The sequence below is a fragment of the Sphaerodactylus townsendi genome, linkage group LG07 (genome assembly GCF_021028975.2).
Source record: "Sphaerodactylus townsendi isolate TG3544 linkage group LG07, MPM_Stown_v2.3, whole genome shotgun sequence".
In the NCBI taxonomy this organism is placed as follows: domain Eukaryota; kingdom Metazoa; phylum Chordata; class Lepidosauria; order Squamata; family Sphaerodactylidae; genus Sphaerodactylus; species Sphaerodactylus townsendi.
In genome coordinates this window covers 50,041,764-50,066,674 of record NC_059431.1, presented here as the reverse complement: position 1 = coordinate 50,066,674, position 24,911 = coordinate 50,041,764, and the positions used below count along the sequence as shown (strand labels likewise).

General features: G+C 38.3%; 1 protein-coding gene across 6 annotated transcripts in view; it reads right to left on the bottom strand.

The window, feature by feature from the left end:
- Positions 1-24,911, bottom strand: part of PAM (peptidylglycine alpha-amidating monooxygenase) — a 220,633-nt gene that overhangs the window by 73,141 nt on the left and 122,581 nt on the right. For all 6 annotated transcript variants that reach the window (XR_007245071.1, XR_007245072.1, XM_048503652.1 and 3 more), the window contains exons 8-14: positions 23,026-23,074; positions 19,323-19,390; positions 18,238-18,318; positions 17,507-17,583; positions 14,870-14,973; positions 9,746-9,933; positions 6,699-6,770 (exon numbers count right to left, since the gene is read on the bottom strand). Coding sequence is in view for 4 of the 6 variants with exons in the window: in XM_048503652.1 (XP_048359609.1) it covers positions 6,699-6,770; positions 9,746-9,933; positions 14,870-14,973; positions 17,507-17,583; positions 18,238-18,318; positions 19,323-19,390; positions 23,026-23,074 (639 nt within the window). In the remaining 2 variants the exon portion in view is untranslated. The remainder of the gene's footprint in view (positions 1-6,698; positions 6,771-9,745; positions 9,934-14,869; positions 14,974-17,506; positions 17,584-18,237; positions 18,319-19,322; positions 19,391-23,025; positions 23,075-24,911) is intronic.

Genomic DNA, 24,911 nt, shown 5'->3' with positions numbered 1-24,911 from the left:
TTTGGAGGGTTAAGAATTTCAGTTATTTGGACTAAAGTAAAACAGATTTATGGAAACATGTCAAAATTTTCTTAAAATGCTTTAACATGGACACAGTAACTAGCTAAGCTTCAAACATTCACAAAAGAGGTAATGAAGCACTTGGCAAGAGGTAAAATTAAGGTGTGTTTTTTTTTACAAAAGAGAGTCTGTCATATTTATAAACATTCCGGGCTCAATTATTTCAACTAAATTTCCAATTCCAGCCTTTGGAAGGATTATATCCCAAGTGAATATCCTGTCAGAAAATAATTGTCAGAGTTAATAGGGCCAATTTTGGTGAAATGAACAAAGCAAATTGGAAGTGAACAAAATTTGTTAAGCAGACCTTGTTAACATGTTTGATGAAATATTCTTATGTTAGACAGCCTGTTTTCCTTTTAATTATTGGATTTATGGTTAAAATATGTTTTGCTTGTTGGAACAGATATCGCAGAGCAAAATATATTTTGCCAGTATTAAAATTAACAGTTCTTCCTTTCCTCCATGCAAGCAGGAGCCCAATTTTACTTCTACTTCAAGATATCTTGTGTTTTGTACATACTCTTTCACAATTGATGCCCTGTGCATGCATTTTGGACTTCAGCATCTCTACAAACATCCATACAAGACAGTCACCTTCATAAATATATGGGAGAGGAGAAAAACAAATTACTATGACTATGAATTTTTCTGTACACCTACTTCTCCATCTTGTCCATCCATATAATAAACATGATCTTGGGGATTCATTCAAAGTCTGGGATTTTGTACACAAAGATAAAGGACTTAAATATATAGGAAATCCCAGATTATCCAGTGACACTTCATAATACATACAATATTAGTGTGTTTCAAGTAAAGAGTTATTTTAATTGTGAGACAAGAAAAATTGTTTGAGAAATCTTTGTCATTTTAGTTGTAATGATGGAACTCTCCAAGGGCTTCAGCTTGTCAAGAGCACACACACTGGAGAGATGAAGAGCACCACATGTGCCCTCAACCTGGTGTCTCCAGACTAATTACATTTGCTGAAGAAAGGAAGATACAATGGATAGAGCATATCATTAATGCCCGATTTCGAGACAGGACCCTTCCTAAGATCATTTCTACAAATTTCAAGGCATATCCATTCCTACAAAAGGCCCTTTTTGTGTGTAGGAGGGAGGGAGATCTTTGGATTCCTCAGCTTTGATTTGCTTTCACCCTGTGCTTATGTTGCTTTCTAAGGGAGGCACTGAAGTAAAGTGTTCAACTCTAAAGCCCTTTCTGCACGGGTCAATTATCCTGGGATGGGGGCGGGATCAAACCCGGTTTGGGCAGGAACTTTGCATGGTTCCAGCCCTTAAACCATGCCAATCCTGCTTTAAATCCCCCAGGTTGCTCTGCAAGAGCTGGACATCTGTATTTACTTCGGAAGCATGTCTGAGCATGCCCAGTGTCCCTCGTTCTGATTGGCTGCTGTTTTGAGTGGCAGATTGAATGGTAACATTTAAATCCAAATCGGCTGGTCATTTTGGTTTTCTCAAAACCCTCCATTTGCTTTGGCGGCACTTTTGGTGGCACACTATGCACAAAGACATAGAGGTGAACGTCAGGGGCTGCCCCACCTGTGCCGTGGCTTTCAGCCTGAGACACCCGCACCTCCATCCGCTGCAATCGGTCTTCGAGAGTCGGGAGACGTCTTTACTGTGGGGAAGCTGGCCATATGGCTGCGTCTTGTCCCAAAAAATCGGAATCCACAACCCAGTCTGCCAAGCCTGCACCTTAGGCCCCAGTTGCCAAGGCCCCCAAGGTGCGGGCTCCATCCACGCGTATGGCTGCGTCCCGTAGACACAATCTGGAGCATTTCCTACTGGTCCTAACTCTGCTCCTGGGCAGAAGCAGGGAGCTGTGCAAAGGGAGAAACCGGGGAAAAAAAGCCCAGGTATATATGATCCCAGTTCAGGGGTAGGGAACCTGCGGCTCTCCAGATGTTCAGGAACTACAATTCCCATCAGCCTCTGTCAGCATGGCCAATTGGCCATGCTGGTAGGGGCTGATGGGAATTGTAGTTCCTGAACATCTGGAGAGCCGCAGGTTCCCTACCCCTGTCCCAGTTCAACCTCAGTGTAATTGTGCCGTGCAAAAACAGCCACAGTTAAGGAAATGACAAGTTATGGTTTACTATCAGCCAGTATTCAGGATAATCAGCCAGTAAACCTGAATCAGAAACCATGTTTTTCATGGTGTATCATGATGTCCAAATTAACAAACATAATTATAGCACCATTGTTCTGCTTCTAGGGCCTGTCATACTTAAGAGATGGGAATGAACTTATGAAGCTGAAAGCATGGAAAATTAAGTCAGGCAAGCAGCTGTGAATCATATGGGTTGTCTGAATACATCTGGAACTAAAAATGATGTCCTGTGTTTTAAACTTCTTTGCACAAGACATGGTTTGGCACAGTGTCTGAATTGAGCTTGCAGCTCTTCAGTGAATGCTGCCACAAACTGAAAGGTTCACCAGTTCTTTTAATTCAGTAAAAGTACTTCCTGTTCCTTACTGCATTTCAGTAGCTGTTGACAACATACAGCTTTCCTTAATAGGACAGTGTGAAGCCCAACTGGAATGAATCAAATATACTCTTTAACTTATATCGTACAGCACTTTCCTGATATTTACAATAAAGGCTGCCAGTCGGGACAGAGAGAGGTTACAGAACTCCCTTGCACGAGATGCATCTTTAGCACCAATATTGTGCTAAACATTAAAGCATTAAAAACCAACATGTGTCTTCTGGCATCCTTTGAAAACATATTCATTCTAAAAAGCTTTTGAGGGTACTTGGATTTAAACTGGATTTTCAACTACAGGTATTTTTATTGTTGTCTATCTGACTGCAAATGAATTGTGCATTTTGTTTTGTTATAAGCTGCCTTAAGCATTTTCTGATGGAAAGATGATAGAAAAGTATGCTAACATATACACATGTTACCACTACAAATGTTACCATACTATCTTTTTCATTTTCATCACTGAAATTGTAAAAAAAGTTTCATCAAGGACCCTTTTCTTCATTTTGCCTCATTTCAAAGGGTATATATATTTCTTTTTGTTTAGACATCACCCCACTCTTGTATGGGTATAATAAATAATAATAAATTCTGAACTGCTATTATGAAAAAGGCGGTCTTGCTCTGTGCCAGTCTCTTAGAGAACTACATTTACAAGGACACAATGTGAAATCTCATTGAGGGATAGGCTTTCTTAAATGATAGCTTCCTAATGATAATGAGAAGACTCAAAAAGCTATGCAAGAAATTCAGGTGATTTTACCTAAACAGTAATACAGAATCAAATCAAGCATCTCTAATGAAGAAAGAGAAAATAGGTGTTACTTCATTTACAGCTAAGAGTAATACAGGTGATGGATTCTTAAATATTTGCTTAAGAGGAGACTGATTTCACCCTTGTTAAAAAGAAACAGTGCACAAAAATAAGTGCAAGAATGGCATACTGAACCCAGTAAAGATATTTTCTCAGGCTTTGCAAAAAATACACTTTTACATCTTCACCCTCCACTGGAAGTCTAATTTCTTGAACCTACTACAAGGAGGAATTTTTACATATGCAGTTACATTACATGACCTATTTAAAGTACAAAATAAACACCTTGTAATGTGGATCTAGGAAATGCCTAATAGCAAATCCTAGTTCACCCATGAAACTGTTTTATGGCTATGGCCGAGAATAATTTAAATGTAGTTCTCCATCATTAAATGGGGAACAACAACCTGCATCATACTGCTGGTGACTGAGAATGAATAAGACATTATAAAATAACTAGCTTTGGGGTTGGAATCAGCAACATGTGAGTGGAAAGAAAAAACGTATTTAGCACAGTTCTGCTTGAGTGAGTATTAGCAATACACAGCATTTTAATATAATTTTAATGAAATATCAACACATATGGACCAAATGGAATATACAAAATGTTGTTCCTGTGATCTGATTTAATCTGATTTTGAAAAAAAGTACTTTGTGTTATGTCTTGTGCATGTGGAAAAGATAGTGGAGGTAAAGTTTTTTTTTATTTAGCAGAGAGGAATAGTTTTAGCACTTCTACTAGGACTGCCTATGCATATGGAAGTCTCCCCTAGGAATGAACCCATTATAAGGGCAACAGGAAAAGGAGGAGGGGAAGGGAGCTGTGAGTTAAAGATCCATCCTAGTTACATGGGGGAAAGGCAATTTTATAAAAGTTTTGAATAACAAGAAAAAGATTTATAACTACACAGTTGTTAATCTGGGTTAATCTATTTTGCAGTATATGTCATCACTATTTGTGTATGATGTTGTTTACACAGAAATCTGAATACTTCTTTTAAAATGGCATCTTAATATTCAACAATGCTAGCCCAGTCCCAAAAAGTGGTGTTGATTCTGCCTGTACTTACATTTGTATTAGCTGGAATTACTGCAAGTCCAATGGGGTGGGAGGCAGAAGCTGATATAAGACATAATTTAAATTAACTTACTGAAATTAATTACAAAAAACTCCCACTCATTCGTAAGGGGTTTTCATTTCTTTCTTGACCAACAAAACTAAAGAGCCAGTTTCCATAGAAACATATTAGAGGTACATGTACGAAGTAATGGTTTGTTATTAAACCAGGCAGCATTGCAGTTCCTTTTTGAGATGTTTATATAAGACAAGTGAATTTCAAACCGAATCAGTAAAGCAAAAGAAATGCTTTCAGACACTAAAGAATTTTGTCAAGGGCCCATATTATCATTACAGTTATCACCAGGTGATGTCACCACATTCAAAATAATGTACTAGCGAGACTAAGAGGCGATCAGCAAGCCGGCTATCCTTCAAGAGAGTTCCTGCTTAAATCTTTGGAAATTGCTTCAGAAGAAGAGATTTGAATGCTAAATCAATAATGATTAAACCTAGTAATTTTGCATGCTGCAGCCATTTTCAAGTACTGTATTGGGATTGCTCTGTCACTGGATAACTCACTCTCACAGCCTTAATTCCCCAACTGTAAAAACTGAATTAATAAATTAACCTTGTCTACCATTACTACTGGAGAAAATAAATGCTTGGATATAGTTGCATCTCCACTATCTGACTTGCAATACAGTTCATCTTAAAATCCAATAAAACATAAAGCTGGAGACAGGAGTAAACCGAAAGTATTAATTACGAAGCTCCAAATGCAGTAAATGTGTATTCCATTAATTATCTAAAAGGAAAAATTGATGTTTACATTAAACTGGGTTAAAATCTAACCTGCAAAATATGTTTTTAATTGATTATGATGTACTGTTTAATAATGATAACATTAAATCGAGATAAAAAGGCATTAAAGAACAAAGGGTAAGGGATTTAAAGACAACAATGGATCTTAAAAGTTTATCACCTCCCAACTGATTTACCATTAAGTCTCTGCCTGGCATATTCAAAGGATAATGAGTAACTGTTTCAGAACAATTATAATGTTAAGCAATCTTCACATTATAAATCACTACAATATAAAGTATGACAGTACATCAAAATAGAAAGCTGGCATAGATTTTTCCATACTGACGCAATATGTTTCCCTGCATTCTTCCAAGGGAATTATTCCACAACAGAATCAATACTTACAGTGAACTACAGCCACTATCAATACAGGATAACTATTATCTACGAAGTACATGTGATCCTAACCCAATTAATCAGCTCTTTTGTATTGCTCAAACAATCATATTTTAAGGTCTCTTTTGTCCAAATGTACCATCTTGGAAGGTTTCTTTTTTTTAAAAAAAACACATTATGGGCTAGCTTTTATGGTTCATTTTTGCAAAGGAAAAAATCTTCAGGAACTGACACCTTTCTTGAATGGAAAGTACTCACTTAGGAGGGACATAAATATTGAATTCAACCCTGTAATTGTATCCAACTTTCTGGTTGGAAAAACTTGTGTTTGCTTTAATTAATTAGTTTTAATGCTAGAGCATCATATATTCCACTACCAAAACCCCAATAAGTTTTTATGAGAAAAGTATCCAGATGAAAGAAATCTGTACTGACAATGCTATCCTGAAAGATTTAAGAGAAGCCTAAGAGAAATTAAGCCTTTGCAGTTCTTGTTCAGGCCTGATATATACAATTACACACATTTTGCATGTTTACAGCATAAACGTATATATATAAAAAATAAAGCTCAGCATCCCATTAACTCAATATAAAAACACTCAGCTCCCCTTCAAACTGCTTTGTATATTACTATGCCAAACTGAACCAATCATTGTTACAAACTTTACAGCAGTGATGAGTATCCACAAATGTTTACACTGAAGTACTAAGTATAAAAGCAGCACCTGTTTTCCTTTGCACAAAAAATTATCTCAGTATATCAATTCTTGGCACAGTACAAGACAAATAAATTACAGCTGTATTAAGTTAATTAACTCGAGAACAGGAAAATCAAATAGGATTAAGTAGTACAAATGAGTTTTACCTGAATTGTAATTGACCATTTCCTTGTAAATCATTTATTATTTAAAAGCATGGTAATATGGTGGCAGAGAAATCCTTTAGATATTAGTTGGTGGAAAAGAACAGTAGTCTCACAAATGACAAGTAAATATACAATAACCACTACAATATAAAATTTATACACTTAATGAAACAAATATATGTACCCTGATCCAAAACTTCCTCATCTTCCCTCTTTGGTTGCTGTGCTACAGAACTTAACTGTCCCCTTATGGCTTCTGAAAAGGAGAAAAGAGGAAATTTAATGTCCTAAGAGAAAAAATGACAGAAAATTAACATATCTGTGCATATTGTCTTCTCAAACTAAAAAGCATTGTATGAATTATCACAACATAACAACCCCTCTGGGATTATAAAATAAATATAAGCCATTTAATTCAACAATTTCTATATGCTAGATCCCTCACGAACATAAATCCTTTTACCACTCAACTCCTGATGAACAACAGCAATAAATGCACTGGCTCTTAAAAAGGAAGGTCACATAGGAATTTGCATCCCTTCATCCAATTTTCACTGAAGGAGGCAACTACAAAGTGACCACATAAGAACCCCCTTTTCACACATCAGTCTGTTGGAACTCTATCTGATCCCTACACAGCTTTCAGGATAGGTTTGAGATAACTAGGAGACTCCCTTGATGTCTGCAGGCACCTAATTGAAAATTACATGAAAGCTTTTTGGCTAGGGTATCAGTCCATGATCACAGCAATGGCTGTTTCAAATATCTAACTCATTACTTGATGTTACAATCACTGATTGAAGAATATAAACATATGAACAGTGCCTTGGAGATGAAATGTGTCTTTGCCAAGCAGTTCAGTAACAAATTAAAAAGTTCTGATAACTCAACTTTCTGAATCACAAAGAATCAAGAGCAATACACAATAAAGATATTTACATACTCCAATAATTTAGGACTACTTTTTATACTCTTTTTAGAATGAACCTCTGTGTACAGAAAGGTAACATGGCAATGCTATGCCATTTCATATTACACATCAGACGGGTGCCATTAAAAGCTTAGCTCAGGATAATAGGAAATGTAAATCTCTTAGGGTGCTTCATATACAAATTGTAAAGTAAAAATGCCCCTCTTCAAAATAATTACAACCCAAGTTACTGTAAATGCTTATTTTAATTCCCTGGTTTCTTTTAGTGCAGATGTTGCAGGTTACCTACACAATAAGCCACCTATTAACATAAGCCACCTTTAATATGGCAATAGCAATGAAACCAGTATTCCTGAAATACTTCTGGCATTTGCAAAATATAGCTAGAATAATTTTTAATGAAATTTTATGAAATTTTTATGAAGCCATAAGAGCTTTGAGAGCCAAAGACTTCATTCACACTGACACCCAGACCACCAAGCAAACACTACACCATCTGAAATAACTTGTAACAAATTAGATAAGATGGATCAGGGCTACTCTTGAAACTACTTCAGAAACTTTAATTGATCCAGAATGCATTGAGATGAGTTCTTAGAGAGAGCCCATGGAGAGTGCACATACAACTAGTGCTACACCAACTCCCAGTTGGGCACCCGATCAGGATTAAGGTTTTGGTGTTGATCTTCAAAGTCCTAAACAGTCTGGGATCATCGTACCTGCAGAACCATCTCTCTCGATATATCCCCCAAAGGGCTTATGCTCAGCTGGCAACAACTCGCTAGTGGTCCCAAAAAAGTGTGCTGCTGTCCTTGATCAAAGTCAGAGCTTTTTCAGCTCTGGCTCAGGTTTGGTGGAACTCTTTTATCAAATGAGAACCAGACTCTGTGGGACCTGGCTCAATTCTGCAGGACTGGCAAGACTGAAATATTTCCATCAGGCCTATGGGTGATGACAATGACAGTTCTATTCTAGCTAGTCTCTTTCCTTCTGTGTCTCTTCACTTCCCTTCTCCCCTCCCCTACTTTCCTCTCTCATTTTTCTCTCCCTCTTTTTCTCCTTTTCTCTTTTTATGTCCCCTCCCTGATTGTTCTTCCCATGGTTGACTTCACAGCTTCCAGTTCTTTATCTGGTTGTTGGCCTTTCATTACAATTCGAGCCTCACCCAGAGGTCTAGGAAGTTGTAATGTATCAGTGTAGTATTTGTGTGGATCCCACCAGGGCTGCCTTCTGAATTTCACAGATGTTAATTTTGTCGATTTGAAGATGTTTCAAGTGCTGCCCTAGTGTTTTCGGAATGGCGCCGATTACCACTGGGACGTCCTCAGCTGGTTTGTGCCATAGACGCTGATGCTCAATTTTCAAATTGTGGCATTTAGTGACCTTTTCATGTTCTTTTTCAATGACCCTGCTGTCACTGGGTTCTGCTATGTCGATGATGGTCACTTTCTTGTCCTCGGTCACTGTGATGTCCGGTGTATTATGTGCCAACACTTTGTCCATTTGGATTTGAATGTCCCACAGGATCCAGACCTTCTCATTTACCATGACTTTCTCTGGACAATGTTCCCACCAGTTTTTAGCTGTTCTTATGTTGTAATTCTTGCATAAATTCCAATGGATCATTTTCACCACTGAGTTGTGCCTCTGGGCAATCTTTTTGTAGCAGCTGAATACATGATCTACAGTTATGTAAGCTTCTTTGCACAATCTGCACTTTATATCATCTGAGAATTTTTCGATTCTGGCCCTGGTTGAATTTGAGCGGCTAAAATCAGGGATTCAGTTTCCTAGTCAGGATTCATTTTCCTAATCAGGAATTCAGTTTCCTTGTTCTTCCCATTATTATTATTAATAGTATTAGTTTTTATGGTGGTGCTGTCTTGTATTTATTTTTGGTCAGGATTTTAATTTTTACCTATACATTTGTATCAAATACTTATTTTAATTGTATATTTTAAATGCTACCAGTCGCCCTGAACAAACTCTGGTCAGGAAAGGTTGGAATAAAAATTAAACAAACACATACATACATACTTAACCATCCTTACAGATGGACTCTTTGATCTTGTCTCTCTATAGAAGCTCCCAAGCCAAAGCTATGGATGTGGCTATCTAGCATATCCAAAATCACTGTTTGCATGCTCTTCTTTGAAAAAGAGCTTCTATACCTAAACACACCATTTCCCACAATATTTTCCTGCAAACCTAGATATAACCATCTTTGAAATGTAATTATCTTCTTTGATCAACTGTATGATCCCTTCCCATGGCCACTGGCATATGGAGGAAATTTTTACCTTCATGATGTCCATGGGCCATCATGGTCATATCCGACTTAACAGGAATAGGAATATTAGCTTCTGGTGGTATGCTCCTAAACATCTCTGGATTTACATTCTGTGTACAGGTCATGAATGAAACTGCATGTTTGGCTTCCATGTAATACATAATGTAGAAATTGCACATTTCATCACTGGATGTGCTCCTACAGCAAGATACAATTAAAAGAGAGAGAAGTTTAAGTAGATTTTTATTAGCTGTAGTTCTAGATTAAACAAACTTGTGGAAGACATATCAAGTGCAAAAAGAAAAAAAAATCACAAATCAGAAAAATCACAAATCAGAAAAAAATCTGCAAAAATTGATAAAAGGTTAGACAGCAGTGCTGTCTACATTAAATATGCATTCCACATTAAATATGCATTAGGACCCTGCATAAGGCCATTAATGTCAACTGTTTGCATGGCATTCACAATATGGAACACTACTTTCCATCATTTTCATAGAACTTATACAGTATATAACTTAAACTCTTATATGGTATACAGCCTTTTAAGTGTGCAGCAATAAGCTGCACATCTCATTTCCTGCTTGCTGGCTCACCTCTTCATACTATACATATGTAATCCACCAAAATGCTGCACAGCCTCCTCCAGTTTCAATGTTTGTTTTTAAAGCACAACTTGGGAAAGTAAAGTAGCAATGCTTAGCGGGTTGTGCCCAAGATAAATAACAGGGAATGAAGCACTATAAGCAAATATTTTTTCCTGAAGAGCCCCCACCCAATACCACCAACATGATTTATCCCACTCACAAATTATTAATTCACAGATTTAATTCAGGACTTTTCTATTTAATGTTTGTCAGATCCTATGTATTTTATTTTTTTGCCAGGCTACAGAGGTATAGAGCAGAGGAAAAAAATTTAGCTTCATTACTGTTAGAATATCAATGCAGCATCTTCCATTAAGATTAAGTGTTACTGTAGGCCATTGAACGCATACTTGAATTGCAAGTTTACACTTGAAAAAGCATTGTAAGTGTTGGGAGCACCACCAGATAAAAACATCTAACAAATAACAGATATTCACAGACCAGAAGCAATAGTACCTCAATTCAAATCCCCAGAAGTGTCAAAGGAAGTTTTTCCTGTTTTCTTTTAACAGGACTTACCACAGTAAACTGCGTATTTCAAGCAATATATACGGATATATGCCTCCTTTACAGATTTATTCATGGCTGCCTCTTTCAGGAGTTATCAGTAGGCAAAGAGCATAAAAGGTCATTCTGTCAAACAGGCTTTAAAGAAGTATGGCCTGTACTCAGCTCTCACTGTTGGTTTGTTTTTAATTAATTTTCATAATCAAGACAGTCAGCCTCCACTAATAAAAGGTGTGGGGGTGGACTATTTGCAGCTTGCAAATACGTCAATGCTGACTTTTCCCCCATGGCATCATGCAGCATTCATTTATTCACCATAGCAACAATACAGACATCACTCAGGGAAAAAGGAAGGGATGAAACCTTCCAAAAAGGAAACTGGTATCTCAGGCTTTTGAAAATACAAAATCTCACAAAAGCCACAGAAATTCACCTTGTCTCCACAAGCCCTCTATTTTTTCTTTTCTTTTAATACATTTACTACACCATATGATTCATAGGCCTGTCAATCAAACTGCTACTACTTTAAAAACATAATCAAAATGTTAAAGTGCCATTGAGGAATAAACTAACATACCCACATATCTCAAAAAGTATCAAAACACTGTCAGTGTTTCTGACATGGCACAGTTTTGTAAGCTAAAAGTAACAATATATCCAGTACAAATATTGATTTGCCTGTTAATGAAATTCCATCAGTGGACATTTTTTTTACCCAACCTGCAAAATAATTACTTCTACAAAGTAGAATTGGGGATATGTTGCTTTGTAATCAAGGAAGGCCCTAAAAACAAACAAGCAAACCAGAACAGGAATGGATTTGAACAAATGTATTTCATTTTACAGACCACATTATGAAGAAATTATGTCATTTGCACACTTTGAATTGAAGGCAAACTTCAGCATTTCCAGGTAATGTCAGAAATGAACATCTGTCTTTCATCTTTAAGTTGAAAGGAACTTATGTTACTTTAGATGCCAGCTATATTTTTCTTTCCTAGCACATCTTATGAGACAAGTTAAAATCCCCAAAACTGACTCTCAGATTTAGGATTACATGCTTCCATATTCTTCTCTGAAAGGGGGCACCGCCAAGGTGGGACCTTATATTTACATAAAGTTATTCTGTGGTTGATTAACAGATCAGGAGGAAGCTTCCTAAGGCTCATTATATAACAGACTGCTGCAGCAGTTTTTCACAAAAATACTATTTCATCTATTTTATTAGATAATTAACCAATTTGAGGGAGCATTAACGTAATTCACAAATATCAGATAAAAAAATGGGTCCAGCAGTGGCATAGTGGTTCAGAGCAGGTGCACTTTAATCTGGAGAACTGGGTTTGATTCCCTGCTCTGCCACTTGAGCTGTGGAGGCTTAACTGGGGAACCAGATTAGCTTGTGAACTCCAACACACACCAGCTGGGTGACCCTGGGCGAGTCACAGCTCTTTGGAGTTCTCTCAGCCCCACCCACCTCACAGGGTGTTTGTGGTTGGGGGTGGGGAAGAAAAAGGAGATTGTAAGCCCCTTTGAGTCTCCTTACAGAAGGGGGTGGTGGTATAAATCCAAACTCTTCTTCTTCTCTTCTAGATCAAAGTTGACCCATTTTATGTGTGGTGTCGGAGGAAAGTTTTATGGGCACTGTGGACTGCCAAAAAGACAAATCAAGCCTGAACTCTCTCTACAGGCTAAAATTACCACACTGAGGCTACCATACTTTCATCACATTATGAGAGGATTCACTGGAAAAGACAATAACACTAGGAAAAGCTGAAGGTAGCACAAAAAGTGGAAGACCCAACACAAGAAGGTTTGGCTCAATAAAGGAAGCCACAGCCTTCAGTTTGCAAAACCTGAGCAAGAGTATCAATGACAGGATGTTTTGAAGGTCATTACTTGATGGCACATAACACACACAATATCAATGACTGGTGTAAATTGGAATAAAATGGATTAACCTGACAGACCTCGGATTCTTCATGAGGGAAGTGCTATGGTTCCGTGGTAGAGCATTTGCCAAAGCAAGCATGCAGAAGGACCTAGATGTGATCACTTGCATCTCCAGATGAAAGGACCAGAACCAACTCTCAGTCAGAGTAGACAATCCTGATCAAGACAGACTGAGGCCCTTTCTGCACATGCACTTTCAAACACTGTCACGATTGTTTGAGAGTGGATTTTGCTATTCCACACAGTAAAATCCAGCTGCAAAGCGCACTGAAAGTGGATTGAAAGTACATTATTCTGCATGTGCAGAATACAGAAAACAGCTTTATTATTATACTATAAGAGGAGCTTTGGATTCTTAAGTATCCTAATGTTGCTTTGTTGACAGCATTAAAGAACTTCGCACAGCTACAGGGCTACTTGAATCAAATATCACCTGATCTTTTCTCACCTGTCTTCTCCTTATTCTCTGAGCATGGGCTGTCTCACTAAATATCAACCCCAGTTTATGGCTGTTTACTATGGAGACTGATACTGTATAAGATCTGCCAAGCCCAACAAGGCATAGCCAAAGCTTAGGTGGGATACAGATCCCTGGCCAGAACTCTAATGAACAAAATTATAGCGCAGGAAGTAGTCAGTCACTTTCTACATCCACATACTGCTATCCTTATTTTGTTCAAGAAGTTAGTACTAAATGAAGGCCCGAGTATATACAGAGAGGGAAAAGGACTAGATTTTAAAAGCTGTTCAGAAGAAAAATACTGCAAATCACTATATTCAAAGATAAGGACTAAATGGAACATTTATTCTGAACACTGAATGTTAAAGAACAATGTCAATAAAACTACAACCATAAACTCACTGCATCTAAACAGTAAAAATAACCAAAAGATACTATATTCCTAGCAGTAAGTTAGACTATGAAAACAGGCAGCAATACAGTAGTGAAGTGTAACTTATAATAAAGATCACAAAACCAAGAGGTCTTCCCATATGTTTTAAAAGCAGTGAAAAATATAAAGGAAGGATGAGTCTTAAAGCTTGTCTTCCTCACATAAGAACAGTCACTACAGTATGTGCATTTCTATGTGTGAAACCTGCACAAGAAATACAAGATTTGGGCCAAATCTACAGTGGGGGGAGGGATTTGCATCCCCCATGGCAGCTGTAGTAGTAAATGGTGAAGGAATAGGTACCAGCAGATGGAGCAATGTGAAATATACTCCCTTGCCCCACTGAACCATGCTGAAATGCTATAGTGCAGATCTGCAGGGAATGAGAAGAGTACTTTAAAGTTAGGGATCTGTATGTGTACATGCCTGCACAGCAGTGAGCTACCCTGCCCCATTTTGAAAGTAGAGCTTTGCTTTGGATGCAAATCTTGGATCTATTTTTCCTTGACTGTGGAATGGACTTCCAGAAATTAAGACTTACAACCAGAACACCTTGCTTCACTATGACTGCTTTTGCTGCTATATTTAACAATAAAATGCATAATGAAAGCTGATTGCATTATCCAACATAGGTGGATAATACATTCCTCTTTTTACACTGTGTTGGAAATATTTAAAATTTCACTGAACTGAAAAAATATTTTAATGTCCCACCTTGAAATATGCCACAGGGAACAAGGGTGAAGAAATGAGGCTGCTGAATTGAGTTTCCATGCATTTTTATCCTGTTATTACTAGATTTTACCTACATTCTGTTGTTAGGGGATGATAAAATTTTCACATACAAGTCTCACGTTGTACCTTTCAATAAGCATTGGATTTGGCTAGATAGAATGTTGCACTGCAAAAGGCAAATGCCTTTAATGAAAATGAATACATTCTCTAACATCAATTTCATAATGTGCTATTCAGAAAAGCTTTTTCTTTAGCCAACTAGTTTCAATTTACAAGAACAGGCTAGTAAATGAGGCAGATATTCTCAGTAAGTTGCTCTGCTGCTAACCACAGCTTTGTTCTTCAACAGATAAATATGGAATAGTGCTATTAAAAACATTAAAATGAAGAAGCATATACCCTATGCGTGTTTTTGAAGCTCTGCCTTCACCAGTAAAGACACATCTTGCTGCCAGAGTATCTCCAAACTTGACTTCTACAGGGTTTTCGACAGGGTAAAATGCCTGAAAAGGGAGACAAAAGTGAAACAAAAAACGTGAAAAGTTCTCAAAACATGTCTCTCCCACTCATCTGTACAGAGTCATGGACAACCCGGCACACGGACATTTCAGGTGCATAGTTTATTTTTTTAGAATTTCATTTTCAGAATATGACTGCAAAGAAACACATCCACATCTAGCCATTTTGGTATTCCGTAAGATCCCTGTTGCTAAACAGGAATACTTTGCATTAGTGCTTCCCTGGATAAATTTTTCTTTCAAAAAACTACTGAAGCTTTTTTCATCTCAATAGGCTACATTTGCTGGAGTTAAAAAGAAAAAAAACCCTATTGACAAAATAAACTGATCTTTGAGTATTTATTATTGTTCCATGTGACTATTTACATAGAAAAACTACAAATGACTGTGCTTTGGGGAAACTGACTAAAGTGCAGGTGACAGCAGCTTACGTGAAATCAGAACTGGAGAGGTGGCATAAAGATCCTCCAAATAAAATAAAGGAGTAAAAGATAATGTCCTAAGAGGACTACGTTATGAAACCACTACTCTCTGCCCAAAAAGTCCAAATAAGATGATTTTTGTCCTAGGTATTTTGCTTAATGGCGACAAGAAGCCCTCACCAAATCTTCAAACTACATTTCAAACTGGAAAGGAGGGAGCTAGGAGTTTTGAGAGGATGTTCGTCTGATAGGAAATGTAAGTAGCACACTCAGAAAATGCACATAGGCCACTCTTGATTGCAATCATGACATCAAACGTGGCCCATTTTACAAACAAGATGAGGTAAAGCACCCAATTCTGCCACCGCAAATGACAGATAATATTGGCTGTTCTGAATTTGTCTAGAGACGCAATATCTATTTTTCACTGATTTTTATTTGACGCAGTCTCACAACATGAATCATGCTGGTCATCTTGGTTGCTATGGAATCTGCTGAACTTTGTAAGGCTAGGTTACTGGCAAGATAAATAGCTGCTGGTTGTGTTGCATTTTATTTGATAAAAGAGTTCTGCAATGGCCAGCATGCAAATACATTAAAAACAAAACTCTTGCTTATGACACAAAAGCAGCTGCCTTTTTTTCAAGTAGCAGGAAATAATGTTTGCATTCAGGATCCCTCTTTTCCTGCAAAGTTAAAGAGAGATTCTCAACCCCACCCTTATTTTGAAAATATAACAAGTTACAAAGATTGACGATACAGATTATTTTATTGAACAATTTTAACGAACTCTGTGATATTACATTTTTTCCCCTCAAGCATGACCTTTGGCTTCAACAATAACCTGTCAGTTAGGGCATAGCTAGATGTTACAGCATCTCAAGGGACAATCCAGGGCAGCTGCTGCTGCATTTTAGAACAGAGTGGGAGTCGTTTCAAAATGACATACGGTCCCAATCCAGACTAGGTCTTCAGCATAGTAGGACCAGAGCCTTTTGTGTAAGGCACCCACCTGCTTTTCAAGTGCCGAAACTGCTTTGGCTATGGGCCTGATGAGGCCCTTGTGGCACTTTTAACTGGCTCACATTTGGATCTAAAATGGGGGCTCCATCTCCAGGACATACACAAAGATGCCCATGCAACACTAAATTCAACATATATTTGAGATACCTTGTTGCAAGTCAAGTTATTATAACCTGTCCAGCTTTTCAAGAAGAAGGAGGAGAAACGAAACAAAGCTTGCTCCAATTTTATCAAAGTATTTCTTTGTTTTTAAGTCCTATATGTACTTGAGAGCAAGTCCAACAAAAAAGAGAGAAACTTTCTTCTCAAGTATGCACAGAATCATGAGAGCTATACAGGGAGGGAAGAAGGACACTGGCCAAGGTCCAAGGATCCACTTTACAGGCAAAGTGTCCCCAAGGGTGCTTTGGACTTTATTTTCTGGTGTATTAACCCATTGCAACAAAGAGGGAGCAAAAGTCTGAAGCACAAAGAAAAGTTGCAAAAGTAGTGTATGAAGTGGCAAGAAGGAATGCTATTCAAATGAAGAAAATTGGCATAATGTTTTCTATTAGCATACAGTTATTTAAAATCCAGCTACTATTACTTATGTTCTATAAAGTGGGATATAAAGGTGCATCGTTTAAGCATCTTCAAACAACGTGTGAGGTCTCACTGTTTTTTAGATTTATCCTGTAACTGCAAAATTCTTTTTAATGGTCATTTATTATCGATAATCTAATTCTAGACAAATATATAGAATATACTTAAACACATTTCACATGTGTTAGACTAGGATTTGAGAGTCCTAGGATCAAATCCTTACTTTGCCATAGAAGCTTGCTGGGTGATTATCAGCAGGTCACATACCCTCAACCTAATCTATTTTACAGGGTTGTTTGAGGACAAAATGGAGGAAATGAGACTACTGTAAGCCACTTTGACTCCCCACTTGGGAAAAAAGTGGGGTATAATTGAAATTCATAAACAAACAGAAAATGATTTAGATTTTTCATCTTCACCTGAAAATACAATAAATTACCTTCCACCCACCCTATTAAAACACACACCCAAACAAAACAAGCCAGACATACCTGTGGCAACTGAGGACTCTGCCTGCCAATGAGCATCCACTGACCATCTCTAACACGATATCCACTTACTACTTGACCTGCAATGTAACATTTCAAGTCTGTAAATGGCGCGCGCGCATGCACACACACATACACACACTGTTGCAATGACACTATTTTCATTTTATATATTTCAGAAAGAAATCATTCAAAACAATTAGAAAAGACTTGGTGACTCTTCAACAGATTAAAACCTCTAAAAGGTGTGGGTCCTGCATATGGCGTTTTTGTCCTAGAAATGTTGTGATACTCCTCCAGACCACCTGATAATGCCCACTCAATTCAAGAAATTATTGAGGAAGGAAAAGCATGTTTGTGGCTGTCTCTCAACTGCTTTCTGGAAAGCTTTTCAATCCTAAAGGCTCTGTAATAAACTGCAAAGGGATACTTTCATTATAGTTCAGATTATATGTGGGAACTGAATCCTTTATAAGTATGGTAAGTATTTCATAAATGTTTAATGTACTTTTTGCTTTTGTATGTTTTGTTGATAACATAGTTCAGAGTTGTGGCTAGGAGTTTAGGACTTGTTTTACAAAGGCTATATTTTCTACAAGGAATGATAGAACCTATTCAGATTTAAGTAAATGAGCATACCTTGGAATCTATATTTAGTCCAGATATTATGGACTGAGTTGTTGCATTAAACTCCTTTGGTCTGAAAAGCAATTATCACAAATGAAAAGACTTACCCAATCGATGAGTGTGTACTCTATAAGCAAACAAGTGCATTGGGTACATTTTATAATGGCAAGCAATATCAGCATTAACCACTGCAATAAAACAGATAAGTAAAGGAAAATTACATTTATGTGCATAAGCTGAAACCAATCATTAGAAAAGAATCCCTGTGAATGTAATACAAAGAGACTCATCTTACTAGCCCAGATCAATTTAGATGCAAAGAGCATTAGACACAGTTGCACATAGACTTCCATTTAAAAAACTGCTTTCAAAAGCTGTTCTGTTGATTTAAATCAAAGGGCAACTCCATGGACACCATTTTTGCATGAGTTATGGTGTTCTTTCCACTGACAGAAAGATATCTTTCCAACTGTACACTGAGAAGAATAGCATAACTCTGCATGAGACTGCACTGTAAGCATGGGAGAAGAGAAAACATAGCAAACTGCTGCTTTGATTACTATAGTAAAACGTTAATACATTTTCAGTAAAAAAAACAAACCCCAATCCTATCTTTAAATGAAAACCTGACCCACCTACATACTGAACAACATCACCTGTGAAATGTTAAGGTGTTACTACCAGGAGCAACAGGCCTTCCCAGGATATACAAAATAAAGAAGCAAGCACACTTAAAAGTCTCTCTCAGGAGCTTTCTCTTCACATATAGAATTGGAAAGGTAGTTCAGTCAGCAGAATGGAACTTTTCTGCCTCTTCTCATATTGCTACAGCCTACTCAGCTGTTAGAAATGCTAATCCTGGGGACAGGGGACCATCAGAAACAGAATGAGAGGCAAAGTAGGGGTCTGCAAAGGGAGGGGGAATCTATGAAAAGGGCTCCCACCTCAGTTTTCACTGCCAAAAGACATTCTTTAGATTCATTCCATCTCACCATACCTTCTAAAAGTAAACTCACTAATAGTTAAAGGAATCTTTGCTTTAAGTGCACTGAAAAGCCTTTTAAAAAAGAATTAAGCAAGATTCATACTATTTGATTAGAATGATGGGTCTCTATCCAAGATTCTTACAGCCTACTTGCTATAACCTTCACTGAAATACATACAGTTTTGTTGTTTTAAAATTCTTACTCACCTTTCTCGCCGGGGGGTATAACACTATCAATGGACATCATGAGATACATGCCAGCAATCATAGGCTGTCTACAAAAAATATATATTGGGAATGCCATAAAAATGTTGAATCATTAGTTGTATATTACTAATGAGGGTGCTGTCAATGTTAAACTTGGAGTTTATCAAACTGTTGTTCTATGTCGGGGGTCTGCAACCTGCAGCTCCAGAGCCGCATGTGGCTCTTTAGTCCTTGCACTGCGGCTCCACATGGCTTGGGTTATCTAAGCCTCCTTCGGAGAGTCGCCCTAAGGGTTAATGGGAAACAGTCCCCATTCCTAGAGAGGCACAGCCTGAGATGGCTATCCCAAGCAACTTCCGGCTTCCCTGCTCCAGCTGACTGGTTGGCTGATGCCGGTGATGGTGGGGCGGGGGCGGAGCACCGTTGGTGGATCCTCTTGAACAGGTGAGCAGCGAAGGGCGGGAAACAGGAGGGAGTTGCAGGAGCACAGATTTTTAGCGCAATCCTAACCTCAGTCTACCACCCTTGAATGGGGGGGGGGTCAGGGGTTGACCCTGCTTTAGGTGGCCTCATTTCCTCCTCCCCTGGGTCCTTCTTGGAGGGTGGGACCACATGGGGGACCCCAGCAACATCACCTTGGGTTGCAGACCCCCCAGCAGCCCCGCTGAGCTCCAGGGGCTTTTCTGCCGGATGGCAGCCTGGCTGAGTGAGGTGAGAAAGGTGAGAAAGACGATGTCAGGTTTTAAAAGAGTTATTACCTGCAGCTCTGCAAGGTTGCACTCGTCGGGGCTTCTTTTGATGGGGAGGAGGGGATGCGTGGGAATTGTTTGCTTCTGCATTGCCAAGGAAGGCATGGGGAAAGCCTTGCACGTGGATCTTGGAAGGTTTACTTCAGAGTAAGCCAGTGGAGGGTGAGCTTGTAGATCGTGGCAGGGAGGAAGGCTGGGATCATACTCAGCCATGGTTGTCGCGGGTTGCCAACTCCCAGAGGGCAAATCCCAGGACATTTGGGGGTAGATTCTTAGAAGCTGTGGCTTTTGGGACCAGGGCAGGGGCCATGCTCAGTGAGGAATATGGCTGTCGAGTCCACCCTTCATGGCAGGCATGGAGGTCTGTTATTATTTTTTAAGAGTTCAAAATGTTTAATAAATAAATAATATATAATAAATATCAGTATCAATATCTATATATCAATATATATCTATATCTATCTATCTATCTATCTATCTATCTATCTATCTATCTATCTATCTATCTATCCATATATATATATACATATATACACACATACAGTGTTATCTTCATTTTAAATGTCAAAAAGTCTTTGCAGCTCCAAATGTTTTCTTTTCCCTGGAAAACGGTCCAAATGGCTCTTCGGGTATTAAAGGTTGCTGACCCCTGTTCTAAGTTGATGCTCAATGTAAGAAAAAAACAAACAAGGAGTCCCATTGGTTGTTGTGGATTTTCCGGGCTGTGTGATCAGTGTGGTCTGGTAGATCTTGTTCCTAACGTTTTGCTTGCATCTGTGGCTGGCATCTTCAGAGGTATATCACAGAGGGAAGTCTGTTACCCACTGTGTCCAGTGAGAAAGGAATGTTTTTAGTGGGGTAAGGAGCTCCATGTTAGAAAGGCAACTGATAGCTTTGGGAAAATTTGGTGGTTTTTGAAAGTCGCGGAGCAAAGCCAATGCTGTGGGGCGCTGCTGGGGCAACAATGTGACAGACATGCTGTAGCATCGGGAGCCATAAAGAACTCCCAGCAGCCCTGGAGTATTCTCTGTGCTAACGGGTTATTTTGACTGTGAAAAATCAGCCTCTGTTCTTTAACTGCTATCGCTGGCAATGACCTATCTGCCAGTCAGACAGGGCCAAAATTGGGTGACCAAGGGCGAAACCCCTCCCATCTGGAGCTACAAATAAAGGCTAGCAATGCTGAATGCTTCCAAAAAGAAGGTTCCTCTCATTAGTGATAGCTATATCATTATGGACCACCAAAGAACTTACTGTTTTGCTGTTTGTGTGTGGGGGAGGGGGCTTCAGATGACAGCAAAGTAAGGGGAAGTAGGGAAGCCATCTCAGCCTTACAGAAGTGGGGGGGGGGAGTTGAAGGATAACAGTGACAACAAGATGGTCTAGCAAAGAAGATAAATAGAATAAACTATTTAAAAGTAAAAAATGAAGAAAAGAAATACTGGCAACCAGGCTCGTAGCCAGAAAATGTTCGGGGGGGGGGCGCAAGTGAATACAGTGGTGGTCAGTCCATCATTATTTATTTATTTGTACTTCATTATTTATCTACTAATGTACCTGCGACTTAAGGTATAATGGTATAAAGTGATGTCACTGAATAGCACAAGGGATCTAATAAGCAATGCAATAGATCTAGGATTACAAACATTAGAAAAGTGCAAAAAAGTTCCAGACATCCTATATTACCCTGCCAGCTTTTTAAATTAGGACCCTTCAAGCCCTGCGAAGTGCTACCGTATATACATGCTTATAAGTCGAGTTTTTCAGCCCTTTTTTAAGGCTGAAAAATGCCCCCTCTAGACTTATAGGCGGGTCCCACTTACTGGTAATTCTTGTGTGGAATTTCCCCCTCTCCCCTCTTTGCTCTCTCCTGCTTTCTTCTCTGCTGGCCCCCTCACTAACTCATTCTTTTTTCCCTTTCCCCGCAGGCTCTGAGGCTTGCCTTGGCTTCAGGGAAGCTGCCTTTCCAGCAGCCTTTCTCTATGATTTTCTTAAAAGGGCAATGCTCCAAAGATTAAGCAATGTTTGGAGCATTGCCCTTTTAAGAAAACCATAGAGAAAGGCTGCCGGAGAGGCAGCTTCCCTGAAGCCAAGGCAAGCCTCAGAGCCTGCGGGGAAAGGAAAAAAAGAATGAGTTAGTGAGGGGGACCCAGGCGTGCCCGCCTCGCCCCTCCTTAAAAAGCTTTCTAAAGGCTTCTGGGGCTCTCCTTTCCCCCAGCTGCGGCTCCTTTGCTGGCTCAGTGCCCCACCTCCCAATGGACCTTTCCCACCCTAGACTTATACTTGAGTCAATAAGATTTCCCAGTTCTTCAAGGTAAAATTAGGTGCCTCGACTTATATGCGAGTTGACTTATACCTGAGTATATATGGTAATTCTAGCCAACTGCAAAGAGAATTGATAATTTGGAAGTTATTTTATAAGATTCACACCTTTTTACCTCAGCTCATTCCTTTTTTTACAGAGATATAATACTTGAAAGACTCATGATGGATTTCACACCAACCATGGTGCTGATTGGAGGGGCAAGACAAATGATTGATGGGGCCCAGTCCCTTTTTGTACCACTATGGCTATGGGTCTGCTCACAACTTACTTTTATTTCATTTTATTTTAACATTACTTTTTTGGTAATGTACTTCAGCTGAAAATTGACATGCTGAATTACCATGATTTTCTTTCCTTCAAGGAACAATAGTAATTTCTTTCATTGAGGTTGACTCTCCTTTCCCCAGTTTTACAAATATTTTCTGACATCAAACTGAAGCAGTGGCTCAGCAGTCTTTTTTTTCTTTTTAAAGAAAAAACCATAAGTGTTCAGAGTTTCTGCTCAGATCCCCTTGAAGGGATTTTTTCTCCTTTCCATACCCTCTATGACAATGCTTCCACAAACATCTTGAAGGGACTACCTGAAAAATTTGAAAGAAGCTTCAGGAAAGGTGTTGGAAATACTTACTTTTGATTTGTCAGATGTAAAGTAACACCAGAACAGTCTTTGTGTTTATCTGTACAAAATATTAAAATAAAGGTTTAGGTATACAGTTTGCCATCCCCGCACCTTAGCATTCTAATTGAACACTTCTTGCATTGAAGTGCCTTAGCAAACAATGTACCCATCAAGCATAAACATATTGCAGTTGTTCTTGCTGTGAAAGTGATGAACGCACTGCATTTGCATTAAAACTTCTGATTGTGGTAATAATATAAACAATTGTTTTAATATGCTGTACTACTGAATCTTCTAAGTTGACAAACAAACAGCTAGAGTCGTTAAAGGGGGGAAAAAGGGAAGGTAGTAAAGTCATAATTTAAACAAGGGGAAAACTAAAGCATTTGAAGGAGTGAAATTCCTTTTCAGTGGAGATCATTTTTAAAATTTTAATTTTTTTGCTATAAGGGATTAATGAAAACAAAAATTGCAATATATAGAAATTATGATGTGCTTATTATATAACTAGTAAAAATGACATTCAGAAACAACATGTTAAGTTTTCCTTTTACCCATATCTGTACTTTAAGCAGCCATACAGCCCATCTCAAGAATATACAGTTTATTTCCCTGGAAATAACTTTTTTTAAAAAAGTGTGATTTATCCAGCTTTGAGTAGTAAGACATCTTTTATACATTAAAAACACATGGACACACACAAACCACCGAAGAAATATTTGGGGAAAGGGTATTAATGCCCCCCAAGATGTGACAGAAGACAAGATCCTTAGAATAAAACTTTGGTTCTCCCTCCCGTAAAAAATAAAACAGGGAAAACCAAATAAGCAGTCATAAGGCACTGAAACATTTCTTTCTCCTATAATTAGAAGTTATCCAAGCACACATATCAAAAGGAAAAATACATATCTCCCTTCCACACAAATACAAACTTAAAATCTTCTGAGTAACTACATGTGATCATTTTGGGGGTACTTGAAGGCCACTACTAACATTTCAAATAGTAACTGGAAGTTTTAAACATCAGGCATCTTCTTAGGTTAACATTGCATTAAATGTTAGAGAAATAGCCTCCCCATTTTCCATTTTCTTTTCATAATATCCCTCCCCCCCAAAAAAGTGATAACTGATGTCTTATGGAGAATATTATTCACCATAGTAATCATGAATTCTTAAGTCATGGAAGCCCTTTTAAAACTACAGCCTTGACAAAAAGTGTTCGTTACTAATCCAGTGTAATGGTCACACAGACCAAAAAATGTTATAGAAATAAAAGTAGTCTTGGAGTTTGCACTGCTGTTTCTACAAGCTGCCAAGAAAAAAATTAATCCTATAAGAAATATTTGGCAGCCCGAGGCAGAACAGAGGCAGGGGATGGGGGTGGGTGGGAGACAAACCTGAGAAATCATAACATTTTGTCAACATGACCCTATATTTTATCACACCACAATCTGCAAAAATTGCAGGATGGTGGCATGAAACACCATCGAGAAATTCACTTCATTAAGGTTAGAAATATGTGAAGTCACAGAAAACTGAAGAGTTTTATCTATTTTTTTCAGTTTCTCCATGTCAATTTGACCTCACTTTACTGACAAGAATTTTTAAGCACACAGACTTGAGTCTTTCTCACTTCCATCTAGTAGCAGTTCACACTACATTAAGGCAGACATCTGGGGTTGGGGGAGGGAAAGAGAAAGAGGGGAATTGAAGCTGCACTGCACACAGAGTTTATTGTACAGCTTTCCTTTTCAGTGGGTTACAGTTCATCACGTTTTCTGCACAGATATATGTGTAACCAGAGGGACAGATAATAATTATTTTGTTTTTAATATAGTTTTGATATATAATGTTAGTAGAATTTAGGTTTTATTTTGATTTTCTGTAAAGTTTTC